The following is a 13,579-nucleotide window of genomic DNA, read 5'->3' on the forward strand; positions in this document are numbered from 1 at the left end:
TACTACTAGAGTTTGATGAATTCAGTGTTCAATTTCTAGTCATTTTCATTGGTAAAAACACTGTAATCCAGAATTGATAACTGCAAAGTACTTACATCACTTACAGAGAAAAAGAGTGGATTAGAAAACCATACTAAAAGGCTTCAAAGATGGCTCAATAGTTAAGAATATTGGTTTCCATTCTGGATGATCCAGGCCCCAAACCCCAAATAGTGCCTCATAATCATCTGTAACTCTACTTCCCGGGGATCTGGTTTTTCCTTCTGGCATCTTTGAGCAAAAGGCATGCATTTGGAACACAGAAAAGCACATAAAAGCACAAAAGAAAACTTCATTATATCCATAGGTCTGTGAATCAGATTTTTGTAGATATTTACACTCATATTTACTTACAACAATGACTGAAATGTAAAGCAACCAAACAACCTAATGATTATTAATGATGTCTTAGTTTGGGTTTCAATTTCTGTGAAAAGACACCATGAACACAGCAATTTTTATAAAGGAAAACATTTACTTGAGATTAGTTTACAGTTTCAGAGGTTTAGTCCATTATTATCATGGTGGGGACACATGGTGGCATGCGGGCAGGCATGGTGCTGGAGAAGGAGGCAAGAGTTCTTCATCTTGATCTGCAAGCATCAGGAAGTGAAGCATCTGTCTCCACACCAGATGCAGCCTGACCAAAGGAGACCTCAAAGCCCAACCCCTACAGTGACACAATTCCTCCAAAAAGGAGGCAACATCTCCTAATAATGTCACTCCCTATGAGCTTATGGGGGGCAATGACATTCAAAGTATCACAAATTGGCAAAAGGATAAGTCAAACATTATACACGCATATCAATATCTATATTCATATAGGAGGAAATTCTAATATATGCAATAACACTGGTACAATTTGGAGAAATTATGTTAGGAAAACAAACAACTGATGAAACGATAGATGCTATGTATTTATGAAGTACTCAGTAATCAAGCTCACAGAAACAGAGTCATGGTTGCTCAGGACTGGAGGGAACAGGAAACAAGTTGATTTTCTAACTTGTACTATGATCAACTTCTATGAGTAGATGCTGCCAATGGATGCACAAACCTTTGCTGCATTTATTGCCTCTTAACTATACACTAAAAAGTGGACCAAAATCATTGAAAATATAATTAATCAAATCTCACTGAAGATGCTCCAATTTTAACAAGCTTTGACTAACATAGAGGATCACAACTGGTAGACATGAAGAGAATAAATGGCTAGAGAGTGTTCAGCACTAAAAGGGACATGTATATTACATATCCTCCTTTCCAGGATAAGGGATCATTATGCAAGAGGGAACAAAAAGACTGTAAGAGCCAAAGGAAAAAAATTAATATAAGGAAGAGTGATTTTCCAGATACAATATGATAATTGCACATATTAATTCACAATGGTTGTGGTAGAGTACACAAGACCTGCACAAGCTCAGTACAGGCCAAATCTCATCATGGAAAGAGAGGTTGAATCTGAATTCAAGCCATTAACTGAGAATCTATTGACAACTGATAGTTACTGTAAGATAGAGTTAGTTTCCTTTAAGAATAGAGCCACTGATAGAGAGGTTCAGTGCTCAGCTATATAAACAATAGTGTATAGACAGTGATAATTGGAAGGATGTGATCAAAATACAATGTATAAAGTTTTCAAAGAATTGGTAAGAATATCTTTATATCCTTTTGATTTGCATTTTCCAGATGTCTAAAGATGTTGAATAAAAGTAAAGTGTTTCTCAGGCATGCGAGATTGCTCTGTCAAGAATTCTCTGTCGAGAGCTGTATCACATTCTTAAATTGGATTATTCGGCATTTTGATGTCTAGTTTCTTGAGCTTTTATATATATATTTGGGATCAATTTTCTGTTGATTTTGGTGTTGCTGAAGATATTTTCCTATTCTGTAGGCTGCTATTTTGTGCTATTGATAATGTTCTTTGCCTTAATGAAGAATTTCAGTTACGTGAGGTTCCATTAATTAATTATTGCTCTTAGTGTCCATGCTGCTTGTGTTCTACTCAGAAAATTGTCTCCTGTGCTAACTCAGTCAAGGCTATTCCCATTTCCTTTTTTTGTCAGTCTCAGTGTAACTGGATTCATGTTGAGGTCTTTGATTCACTGGGACACGAGTTTTGTGCAGGGTGATAGAAATGGATCTATTTGCATTATTCTACATGCTGATATCCAAATATGCCAGCACCATTTGTTGAAGATGCTTTATTTTTAATTTTTGTTTTTTCTGAGACAAGGTTTCTCAGTATTGTTTTGGAGCCTGTCCTGGAACTCGCTTGGTAGACCAGGCTTGGTCTCGAACTCACAGAGATCCACCTGCCTCTGCCTCCCGAGTGCTGGGATTAAAGGCGTGCGCCACCACTGCCTGGCGATGATGCTTTATTTTTTCCATTGCATAAATTTGACATCTTTGTAAAATATTAGGTGTCTATAGTTGCATGAATTTATGTCTGGATCTTCAATTCGATTCTGTCAGTCCTCCTGTCTATTTTTATGCCAATTTTTTTGATGGTGCATTCCTTTAATCCCAATACTTTGAAGGCAGAGGCAGACCCATGCCTGACCTACATAGCATGTTGTAAGATTGTGTCTCAAAAAATTAACAGAGCAAAAAATTATAAATTTTAAAAATCTTTTTAGTTTGAATTTTCAGAGTTAAATAAAACTTCATTTTTGTGTTTTCCAAAAGAGTTTTTATTAATTAGTTATTTTTCTTTTATTTAAATTAGAAACAAGCTTGTTTTACATGTCAATCCCAGTTCCCTCTCCCTTGCCTTCTTCCCTGCCCTCAACTAACCCCCTATTCCATCCATGGAGGATCTTCAAAGTCTTATATCCTTTGGAACAGAGCCTAGTCCCTCCTCCATATGTCTAGGCTGAGAGAGTATCCCTGTATGTGGAATGGGCTCCCAACCTCCATTCGTATACTAGGTATAAATACTGATCTACTACCAGAGGTCCCATAGATTGCCAAGGCTTCCTCACTGACACCCACATTCGGGGAGTCTGGATCAGTCCTATGCTGGTTTCCCAGCTATCAATCTGGGATCCAAGACCTCTCCCTTGTTCAGGCCAGCTACCGTGCCATTTTTATTATTATTAGCTACATGGTAGAGTTTGTATGTACCCTGGAAGTTATTTTATTGTAAAGGATAGTTTTAACTATCCTATGGTGTTTTTCTTATGAAGTTGATATTATTCTTTCAAGGTCTATAGAGAATTGTGTTGCATCTTGTGGTAGACTGATTCCCATTTTCCTGAGGAACCACTGTACTATACGAGTTTGTACTCCCACCCAGCAATGAAGGAATGTTCCTCTTTCTCCACATCCTCTCCAGCATAAATTGTTATTGGTGGTTTTTTTTTTTTTGGTTTTACGAGACAGGGTTTCTCTGTTGTTTTGGAGGATGTCGGTCCAGCCCGGCCTCGAACTCACAGAGATCCGCCTGCCTCTGCCTCCTGAATGCTGGGATTAAAGGCGTGCGTCACCACAGCCCGGCATTGTCATTGGTGTTTTTAATTTTAGCCATTCTGACAGGATCAAGATGGTATCTCATATTTGTTTTGAGTTGCATTTTCCTGATGACTAAGGATGTTGAGCACTCTCTTATGTGTCTTTCAGCCATTTTAGATTCCTCTACTGAGAAATCTCTATTTAGTTCTGTACCCCACTTTTTAGCTGGATTATTTGGTGTTTTGATGACTAGCTCCTGGAGTTCTTTGTATATTTTGGAAATCAGCTCTTTGTCAGAAATAGGGTTGGTGAAGATCTTTTACCATTCTGTTGGCTGCCGTTTGTCTTGTTGACTATGTCTTTTGCCCTACAGAAGCTTCTCAGTTTCAGGAGGTATCCTTTATTAGTTGTCGATCTCAGTGTCTGTGCTACTGGTGTTATGCTCAGGAAGTGGTCTCCAGTACCAATTTATTCTAGGATACCACATGCTTTCCCTTCTAAGAGGTTCAATGTGGCTGGATTTACATTGAGGTCTTTGATCCATTTAGACGTAAGTTTTGTGCATGGTGATACATATGGATATATCTGCAGTCTTCTACATACCAGCATCCAGTTATGCCAGCAGCATTTGTTGAAGATACTTTCTTTTTTCCATTGTATAATTTTAGTTTCTTTGTCAGGTGTTTGTAGGAGTGTGTGTCTGTATCAGGGTTTTCAATTCAATTCCATTGGTCTACCTGTCTATTTTTGTGCCAATACCAAGCTGTTTTCAGGACTATAGCTCTATAATAGGGCTTGAAGTCAGGGATGGTGATACCACTCATTGATGGACTGGGGGAGGATGGGGATGAGAACATGAGTGTCAGGTTGGTGCTGGGTAGAGGGGGAGAATACTAAAAGGGATAACAAAAAAGGGGGCATGCATTGATCTATATTCAAAGTTACTTGTACAAGCTATATTTTGTTTATATTGTGTGTGTGTGTATGTGCGTGCATGTGCATACACAAGAAAATTATGTTTTAATACAAAGCTTACTACTGTGAACCCTGATGCACATTAAAACAAAAAGAATATCTTTGAAATATCACATCAAAGAAATTAGTGTCACTTCTTTTTTTAAAAATAATTTATTTTAATTTTATGTGCATTAGTGTTTTGCTTGCATGTATGTATGAGAAAGTGTTGAGTACCATGGAACTAGAGTTACTGACAGTTGTGAGTTGCCATGTGGGTGCTGGGAACTGAACCCAGGTCCTCTGGTAAAGCAGTAGTACTCTTAACCACTGAGCCATCTCTCCAGCCCCATTTTAAGAATCAGTTTTGCAGGCCAAAGACAGGAAATTGTAATGAGAGAATGCTAATCAGTTCTCTCACTGCTACAATTAACTTGGTAGGTATAATATGGCTTAACTCCCAAGATCATTGCAATTTCAACCACATTCACAGGTATACACACACACACACACACACACACACACACACACTATGCAGATAGCAGACAATGATATGTCTGGTCCTGATAATAATTTGAAATACAGTCTGATGTTTGTATTGGGCGGCCATGTGATAGAATTTTACAGTAAAACTTCAATAAGACAGAATGAGTGAGTTGCTCTTGACTCCATTGTTTGTGATACTTGGTGATGTTCAAACTAGTGGCATGAGTTACTTTTATTTCCTGAAATTCATATTTGGGGCCAGATAGATACCATCTATCTGCAGTGATTTCTTGCTTCAGTGAAGGTGAATGGGATGAAAATGCTGTAGTGATGATGAATTCTAATGAGTCAATCCATGTGGATGCTGCTGCATGATTACTTCTTACTTTGATGAACAATTTATTTTCTTTCAATGATATTTTAATCAATTTATTAAGAAATTAATACAAAGTATTTATTATATTCAAACCCTCTGTCCCAACTCTTCCCAGTTATAACTCTACTTCCTTAATACACACTCAACTTCCTATCATTTATTCTAAGGTACATCCAGTTCAATTTATACTGTCTAAATATTTTTGGGTATGGGACCATGCCCTGGAGCATGGTTAACCTACCATTAGGTCAAACCTTTAAAGAAAACAAAGTCTTTCCCAGTAGATATCAAGTCCTCAGCTAGGGGTGGGTCTTTGCTCTCAAATTCTCCCACTATTTTTATTTGAGAGTGTCTGAGCACAACTTATTGTCCATATACATACTTTGGGAAGGGAACCCTAGAGACTCTGATCAGTTTTAAAGATGTGTTGAAACTGTTTTGAGGTGTTTACTTAAAGAGGTTTTCCTACTAGATGGAATACTTTACCTTACTTTAGAAACCCTATTGTTTTACCTTCCTGCAATTGTTCAGTGTCTTAATGAGCCTTCTTCTTAGTTGGATGGTTTTATCTCAGAAGAAACTGTCCTACAACAAAAAATAGTTCAAAGTACTCTCTAGAGAAGGACAAAGTGACCTTCTATTCTACACAGTGGTCAGCATACTGTTCAATACTCTCATCTATAACTTGAGAAAAAAAAAGATCTCAAAGACACCTTAAGGAACAAAATCATTCAAACATAGACATACTTGTATGTTTATGAACTTCACTTACATCCAGCTAGTAATCCTCTGAGCAATGACATGTTGAACAAATGACTTTTCATTATTGTTCTCCTGTTGTATGATATAAACCATTTAGTGCACAAATGTTATAGCACTTGAGCATTTGTTGCTTTCCTGTAGTGTATTTTTTAAATCTTATTTAAAATTGATTTCATTGCCTATTTATGAATAAATTGTGGGAAATAACAGAATTTTGGTGATTTAGTTTGATTTTAAATTTGTCAAGTCATTGCAACCGGCTAAGGATTTAGAATCGTGAGATTCCTAAATTTGTGAGCAAGATTTTATAATTACACATTAGTAAGGTATTACTTCTAATCCTTGATAAATCACCAATGGAGTATAAACAAATAATCTTTTAAACCATGCTGTTTTATACATAGCTGCAACATTAGGCAGAAAAGTTGAGAATGTCTCCAACTTTTTGAAGAAATATGAATCCATTTGATTATATATTACCCTAACAAGTATGTTGTCTCCTAAGATGGGGAGAGAGGTTCTTCACAGAACCCTTCCTCAGATGATGCATTAATACAACACATCAGAGGAAAATAATGACTTTAGGCCCTGAAATAAATTAACAACAACAAAGCTTACTGGTAAGGTCCAGTCTTCCTTCTCTTTGAATTTATCCTACCTCTTTTTCTCTGTAGTCTTTGCCATGGTCAGTGTCTTTAACATTAACAAACACTGACAAAGTTGATTATGCTGCTGTCAGAAATCTTATCGGAACAAATACATCGCTAAACATGCAAAACCATATCTGGCTATGGTAAATTCTTTATAACCTCATCAACCTAATACCTCAACACTATTGGCCAAAACAAACTCTTCTTCTTCTTGGAATCCAAGCTGGTATTGTCTTAAGACCATGTGAAGTATTCTCTTGGGGCAACGTCTCTGCCATACCTTTAGGCAAATTCCAAATATAGGTTCAGATCAGTGGAGCAGTATAAATTCAAAACTAGTATATTTAAATGAAAATTTTTAATTAAGAAATAACTCAGCATGAGCATAGAACCTTCTATTGAAGCATGGTAATTCTTCAGTGGTTGCATCCCTGAAGATAACTTTTTCTTTCTACTCCAGAAGCTACCAGTTGTCATCAACTTCTCAGTTGGTGGTAAGACCTGATGTTTCTCCTACTCTATCCACACTGCAGTTTTGGATGACTTGATCTTGTTCAGTTATTGTGCTATAATTGGTAAAATGGGAACATGTTGAGTTCATTAAAATTTAAAACTATAAAAATTAGCTACAGATACTAGTCATCACGAGTATTAGATACAAGTTTCTCATCCTTCCCTTTTCCCAGAACATTTATTTTCACTAACAAATGTGTTCCCTCTCTCTTCTTTAAAATTAATTTCAACATTCCATATTCATATTCATCGTTATTGAAGATTCTGCTAGTATTTGGACGGAAGAAATTAAGGTGCATTCCCTATGTGTCATCATTCCATAGGATATTGCCTTCACATCTCCAAAATATCCATTATTCAAGAACAATAATTGGTAGTTTTTAGGAAGGAGAATAAATTGAATTTCAGTCATCTGTGACATTTTTACATACTTTCTTATGTCACACTCATTTCAAGTTCTACACTTCAAAAACTGTGTTAATATTAACATAAACTTAGTTCCATCATTAGGTAAAGTAAATGTGAAGTAAATATGAGAAAAATTCATTATATACATACATGAATACATTACAAAAATCATTATTTATTATGCTAAAGCCAAAATCAATTACACTTTTAAAGAAAAAAATCACGAAAAATTCTTGATAGAATCTCAAATATTTGAAAACTTTTATACTAAGTTTCCCAACCTTGCCCTCAAATAGTTTGTTACTACTTAGTCCTTGCTTGCTAAGTGTGCATAAACTTAGACATTAGAAGGAGCTAACTTGAAGAGTTTTCTCAGAGCTTCCTTTACATCTTTATTCCTCAGACTGTAGATCATGGGGTTCAGCATGGGGAATAACACAGTATAAAAGGTAGACACCATTTTATCTCTCTTTAGGGAGTAACTGGAACTTGGGCGAGAGTAGATGTAGAGAATGGAGCCATAGTACAAGGTCACAGAGATCAGGTGGGAGGAGCAGGTGGAGAAGGCCTTGAGGCGGCCTTGGGTGGAGTGGATCCTCAGGATGGCAGCAATGATGAAGAGATAAGAGGCCAGGATGAGCAGGGTGGGAGTAATGACATTTGAGGCTAAGAGGAAGTACAGCACAGACTGGTAACTCTCCTTGACATCACATGCCAGCTTTATGAGTGGTGGTACATCACAGAAAAAGTCATCAATGACATTGTCACCACAAAAATCCAATGTGAATGTGTTGCTGGTTAATATAATTGCATTGACAAATCCTCCTGTGTATGAATAAATAACCAAAGAGAAGCACAACTTCCTTGACATGGCTTGAGAATAAAGCAGGGGGTTGGAGATGGCTGCATAGCGATCATAAGCCATGGCAGCCAGTAGATAGCATTCACTATAGGCCAATCCAGCAGAGAAGAAGAACTGAGACAAACACCCAGCAAAGGAGATGCTTTTGTCTTCAGAGATGCAAGTCACTAGGATCTTTGGAGTATAGACAGAGGAATACCAGAGATCCAGAAAAGACAGATTTCCAATGAAGAAATACATGGGTGTGTGGAGCCTGGAGTCATTGCAGATCAATATGATAAGTGTAGTGTTTCCTAGCAATGTCAGAGAATATACACCAAGGAACAGGACAAAGAGGACCATTTGCATCACAGGGTCTGTTGAGAAGCCCAGCAAGATGAACTCGGTCACTGTGTGATTTCCCCTTTCCATGCCTCAAGGAGTGTGTGCCTGGGAGTACAGAAGAATTTAGGTATTTTTGTGAGTATGAAATGTGGATATTGTTTTTGATAAGCTCCTGTAACATAATCAGCACCAGTGTAAAAACTTATACTTCTTTTTGCAAGCGATAGGAGTCTCCAAGTGTAAATATAATAATTTCAATGAATTTAATAGTAAGGATGCATCTACTTGTAGTAGACACTTCTGTAATCCCAAGAGTAGAAAAATAAAAGCAGAATGATTGAACAAATTTGAATTTTGCATAAACTACCTAGTAAGTTCAAGTATAGCTGGATTCAACATGTGCGATATGGATTGGCAAACTAAAAAGTAATGTTAATGTTGACATAGAGGTGAGGATGAGGATGAGGATGAGGAGGCTCTGTTAGAAGAAGAAAAAGAAGAGGAAGAAGAAAAGGCAACAATGGTGATATTAGTTATAAAACTTCACTGACAAGGTTAAAGATATTTGTCAATCTTCCAAATGAAAAAATATTTCTTCAAATTTCTGCTAAAAAGGGCATATAGGAAATGGATGAAGCCCATCTTTTCTGTGGAGATGAGAAGAATCAGCAATCCTGGTAACCTGTGTTTCATTCCAAAGCACATGTAAAAGTGAAAAGAGACAGAATGCCATAAGTTTGTCTTCTGACCTCTACAGACAATCCAGTAGCATGTGCACCCACACATCATTAACATACACACATCAAAAAGGAATTCACATTTTAAAAAATAAAAAGTAGGAACTTGAGAGATGCCTTAGCAGTTAAGAATATCAGTTATGTTCCAGATGACACAGATTAGATTCTCAACCACCCACATGGTGGCTGGCATTAATCTGTAACTGCAGTTCCTGGAATCCTCTTCTGGGTTTCTGATGATGTGGGGTTAATACATATACATGGAGGCAAAACACTGATATACATAAAATAACAATAAAAACGAACATTATATAATAACCTAAGGGTTCAGTGGTAGCACATGTGACTTGTTGGTCGCCAACAGCTCCCAATTGATCTGTTCAGCAAGAAAGAAGCCATTCCTGAAGCTGGAAACCTTCACTAAGTGCTAGTGAGGTCATGGATCTTGGAGGAAAAGTCTACATATATTACTTTACTAAACCAGCAAATTCCCTAACAGCAATCTAAACATTTGCCCTTATACCTCAAGATAAGTGTAGTCATCACCTGTCATGAAAGAGACTTCTCCCTGAAATAGGAAACTACTACAGAAAAGTGCTCCAATAAAAATGCAGATTTGTGGAGGCAAGTGCCAATGTATAATCTAACAAATATTTCCACACCTAAGGCTCCAGGAGTGGAGGAAGGAAAGAACGATTGTAAGAGCCAGAGGACCAGGGAGTTGCTGTGAGATTTTTGTCTCCCAGTGATAACAGAAGATTCTTCTGTAAAATTTCACTAGCATGACTGGCTAGCACAAATTTATATTTACAAATATATGCATATATGTGCATGTAAAAGCAATCAGAAAAGAGGCTATTACTTTGAGTACTTTACAATATTATAAATACTTGAAAAATGAATGTTTAAATGTGCTTCATAATATTATAACTTTCAAAAACATGAGCTGTGAGCAGTGCTTTGCTTTAGTTAGGTCGCTGTGAAGATGACAATGCAGAAAAGGTAGTGACAGGAAGGAAAAGGAATGCTGATGGATAAGTAGAAGATAGCAAATGAAACTCAGACTAAGTGAAATAGTTTAAGTAAAAAAGACAATATCAGCGCATACCAACTGTGTAACATCATATGACAGGTATTTTCAGTGATGATATACTAAGGACTTTATCTATAATGTTTCATTGAAATGTTCTGTAACCATAGGAAAAATTTTTTTCATCTGTGTGATGTAGGATATTCGGATTTAGGGCTACATAAGTAAGACATCTGAGATAACTATAGAAATTCTTAGCATTGCTTTAAAGCAAAGCACTTCTCTTTCCTATTGATTCTGACATGCCTCCATTTCTTCATGGGATTATTATTGTAGAATAAGTAATTAGGCTATATAGAGCTGTCCTTCAGGTTCAAACCATGATTCTTGTCACTTGGAATGCAATGTGTACAAGTTATCCTGGGTTACAAGTTGAAAAATAGAGCATGTATTTTCTTAAAGTTGAGGTTTCCTCTGACACTGTGTGCATGATATAATGATTGGCTTTGTACCTTAGGCTTGTATCAGTAGGAACAAGAAAACCATGATAATTGACAGCATACACAAATCAATCCATGTGATAGCCTTCTTAGCAAAATGTCACATAATTGTTACTATCTAAAAACGAAATATTTTTTCATTCAAAATGACTAAAAAACAGCCTTTTGTCTTTAAAGATTGTTTCTATGGTCAGAATTCTAAACTAAGTGTACACCTGAGGCTTCTATGAAGAATAACTACCTTAAATTTGTCTTGACTCACTTCATCCCAGAGTACTAATCTCTGCTACTTTGCCTCCCATCTCATTTAATCTTGAGACATTTTGAGACTGTGTCTTTGGTTATGGCTCCTATATTTCTTGTTTGTACATTTAGTCTTTTCCTGGAAATTTTCCATATTGTCAATTCCTTTTTTTCTTTTTGTCTCTAATGATGTGAAATTCTACTTCTCTAATAAACTGTCAGCAGTTTCAAAAGTAGAAACAGAAAGTTGATTAACATAACATATCTCTTTCTCTAGCACTTACCACATGTTTTCATCAAAAAGCTGCCATGCTGATTTCAGGAACAAATACAGATTAAAAAATAAATAGTAATTTACCAAGCTTACCTAGTTTCACCAACAACATCATCTTATCTGATTTTAAATCAGCATACCTTTTACCAGAAAGCTTTTATGCCAGTTCTGGATTCCCAGAGTTATAGATTGCTGAAAGCCCTCAGGATTTCATAGCCTGCAGGGAAGGAACTCACAGGACAATTAAAAATGTATGTTGACAAATTGTATACGCTTAAATACGTTGGAGAAAAGTTTTTGTGACTATGTTACCTTGGTGAAAAAAAAGTGAATCAATTACAAATTCTTTCTTAATTTGTGTAGATAATCTAATACAAATGCGTATATACATATTTTTGTATTCCTGTTAATTATCATATTATACATTTCCCTTCTTGTTGACATTTCTTTTTGTTGTCTTTCCAAGTACATTCTACAGTTTCCCAATATTTTTTCCTGTACCTTTAAAAATGTAGGTTACAAAAACTCTCAGTGGATAAATCCCATAATTATTACACATATTTTTTCTGGGCTCACTACATCATAGATATAACTTTGTCTTTATTGTTTGTTTAAGGGTTTTGTTTTTATAATAATTTTTATTTTTGAAAATTTCATAATGGCATATGATCATTTCTATTTTCCAATTTCTTTCCTACACCTTCCCCAACATGCCCCTTAACATATGCCTCTCTCAACTCCTTGTTTTTTTATAACATACTAGGTCAATTAATGATATGCATATATATATATATGTATAAATACATGTGTATGTAGTCATGACATGATCTGGAACACAAGAAACTTCCCAAGGAAACACCCTCAGAAAGAAGATCATTCCCTCTTCTAGCAAGTGTCTACTTCTAATATCTTCTCATTATGAGCCAGAGGCAGGACCTAAAAAGCCTCTCCTCCATCTAAGTTGAAAGGTTTGTTGACTTAATCTTGAGAAAAGGTCTTATGGTAATCACCATGCCTACCAAGAGTTCACAAATGTGATATCTCTGTCACACACAAAGTCTGTCACTGGCCACACTCATCTTTATCCTACAGTTCTTGCATTCCTTTTGCCTCCTTTTCTGTGACAGTCACTGAGTCTTGTCAGGGCAGTGGTGGTTGTGAAAATGATGTCGCATTTCCAGCTGAGCACTTAATTTCTTCTTCTTAGAACTTCCACTGATTATATGTCTCTGTAACAGCTTTTTTTTTTTAAACAAAACCTTACTTAAATGGATTTACTAAGTTGGCCATATCTGGTTTATAAGCAATGATAACATTCCTAGAAGGAGTCCATGAAGATACCACTCAAATGTAGGTTTCCCCATATTTTTCATGGTTATATGCAGAAGCTTATATTGGGGAGAAATGAGATATATAAACTTTATAACTTAGTAGCACAAAGCTATTTTAAATGCATCATTATGGTACAAAACACCCATGAAAGACACTTGCCTTTCTTTGTTAATATGCATTAGTTTAGATTAGAAATCTTATTCAGAGGTTTCTCTCTACTGTAATGCTACAATTATCCAACTTTAAAGAACAAACAGCCATCTAAAACACTTACAATCCCTCAGGATCCTTGAAAAAAACTAAAAACCAATGCTCTTGAATTGCAAAGTTATACCTAAAAATGTTGTAGGCTTCATAGGTGTACTATAAATAATACAAATGTGAAAAATCAAATCTAATATCAACGTGATCCAAAGGTTTAAAAAATTTGAGAGCTAATATGTTACATTAGGTAAAAGTTCCCCATCTGACCTTTTGTGGTGCATCACGGGTTAGCGAACCCCATGTATCAGTCCTAAACACACACACACACACACACACACACACACACACACACACACACACACACTCACACGCACACACCCCTAAATGGACTCAGCATCCTCTCTTCCCCCTGCCTCTCTGTATATATATTTA

The 13,579-nt window shown here is 36.3% G+C and overlaps 1 protein-coding gene across 1 annotated transcript; it reads right to left on the bottom strand.

The window, feature by feature from the left end:
* Nucleotides 1-7,978: 7,978 nt before the first annotated feature.
* LOC101838280 (olfactory receptor 1013-like) lies at nt 7,979-8,914 on the bottom strand. The gene has a single exon (XM_005065064.1). It carries the CDS (start codon nt 8,912-8,914, stop codon nt 7,979-7,981), a length of 936 nt encoding a protein of 311 aa, XP_005065121.1.
* Between the last annotated feature and the right edge of the window lie 4,665 nt (nt 8,915-13,579).

Source organism: Mesocricetus auratus, unplaced genomic scaffold (assembly GCF_017639785.1).
Source record: "Mesocricetus auratus isolate SY011 unplaced genomic scaffold, BCM_Maur_2.0 Super-Scaffold_100004, whole genome shotgun sequence".
In the NCBI taxonomy this organism is placed as follows: domain Eukaryota; kingdom Metazoa; phylum Chordata; class Mammalia; order Rodentia; family Cricetidae; genus Mesocricetus; species Mesocricetus auratus.

What these genes read in the sequence shown, in the direction of transcription:
- LOC101838280 (XM_005065064.1), bottom strand. Translation starts at nt 8,914, where the DNA reads ATGGAAAGGGGAAATCACACAGTGACCGAGTTCATCTTGCTGGGCTTC.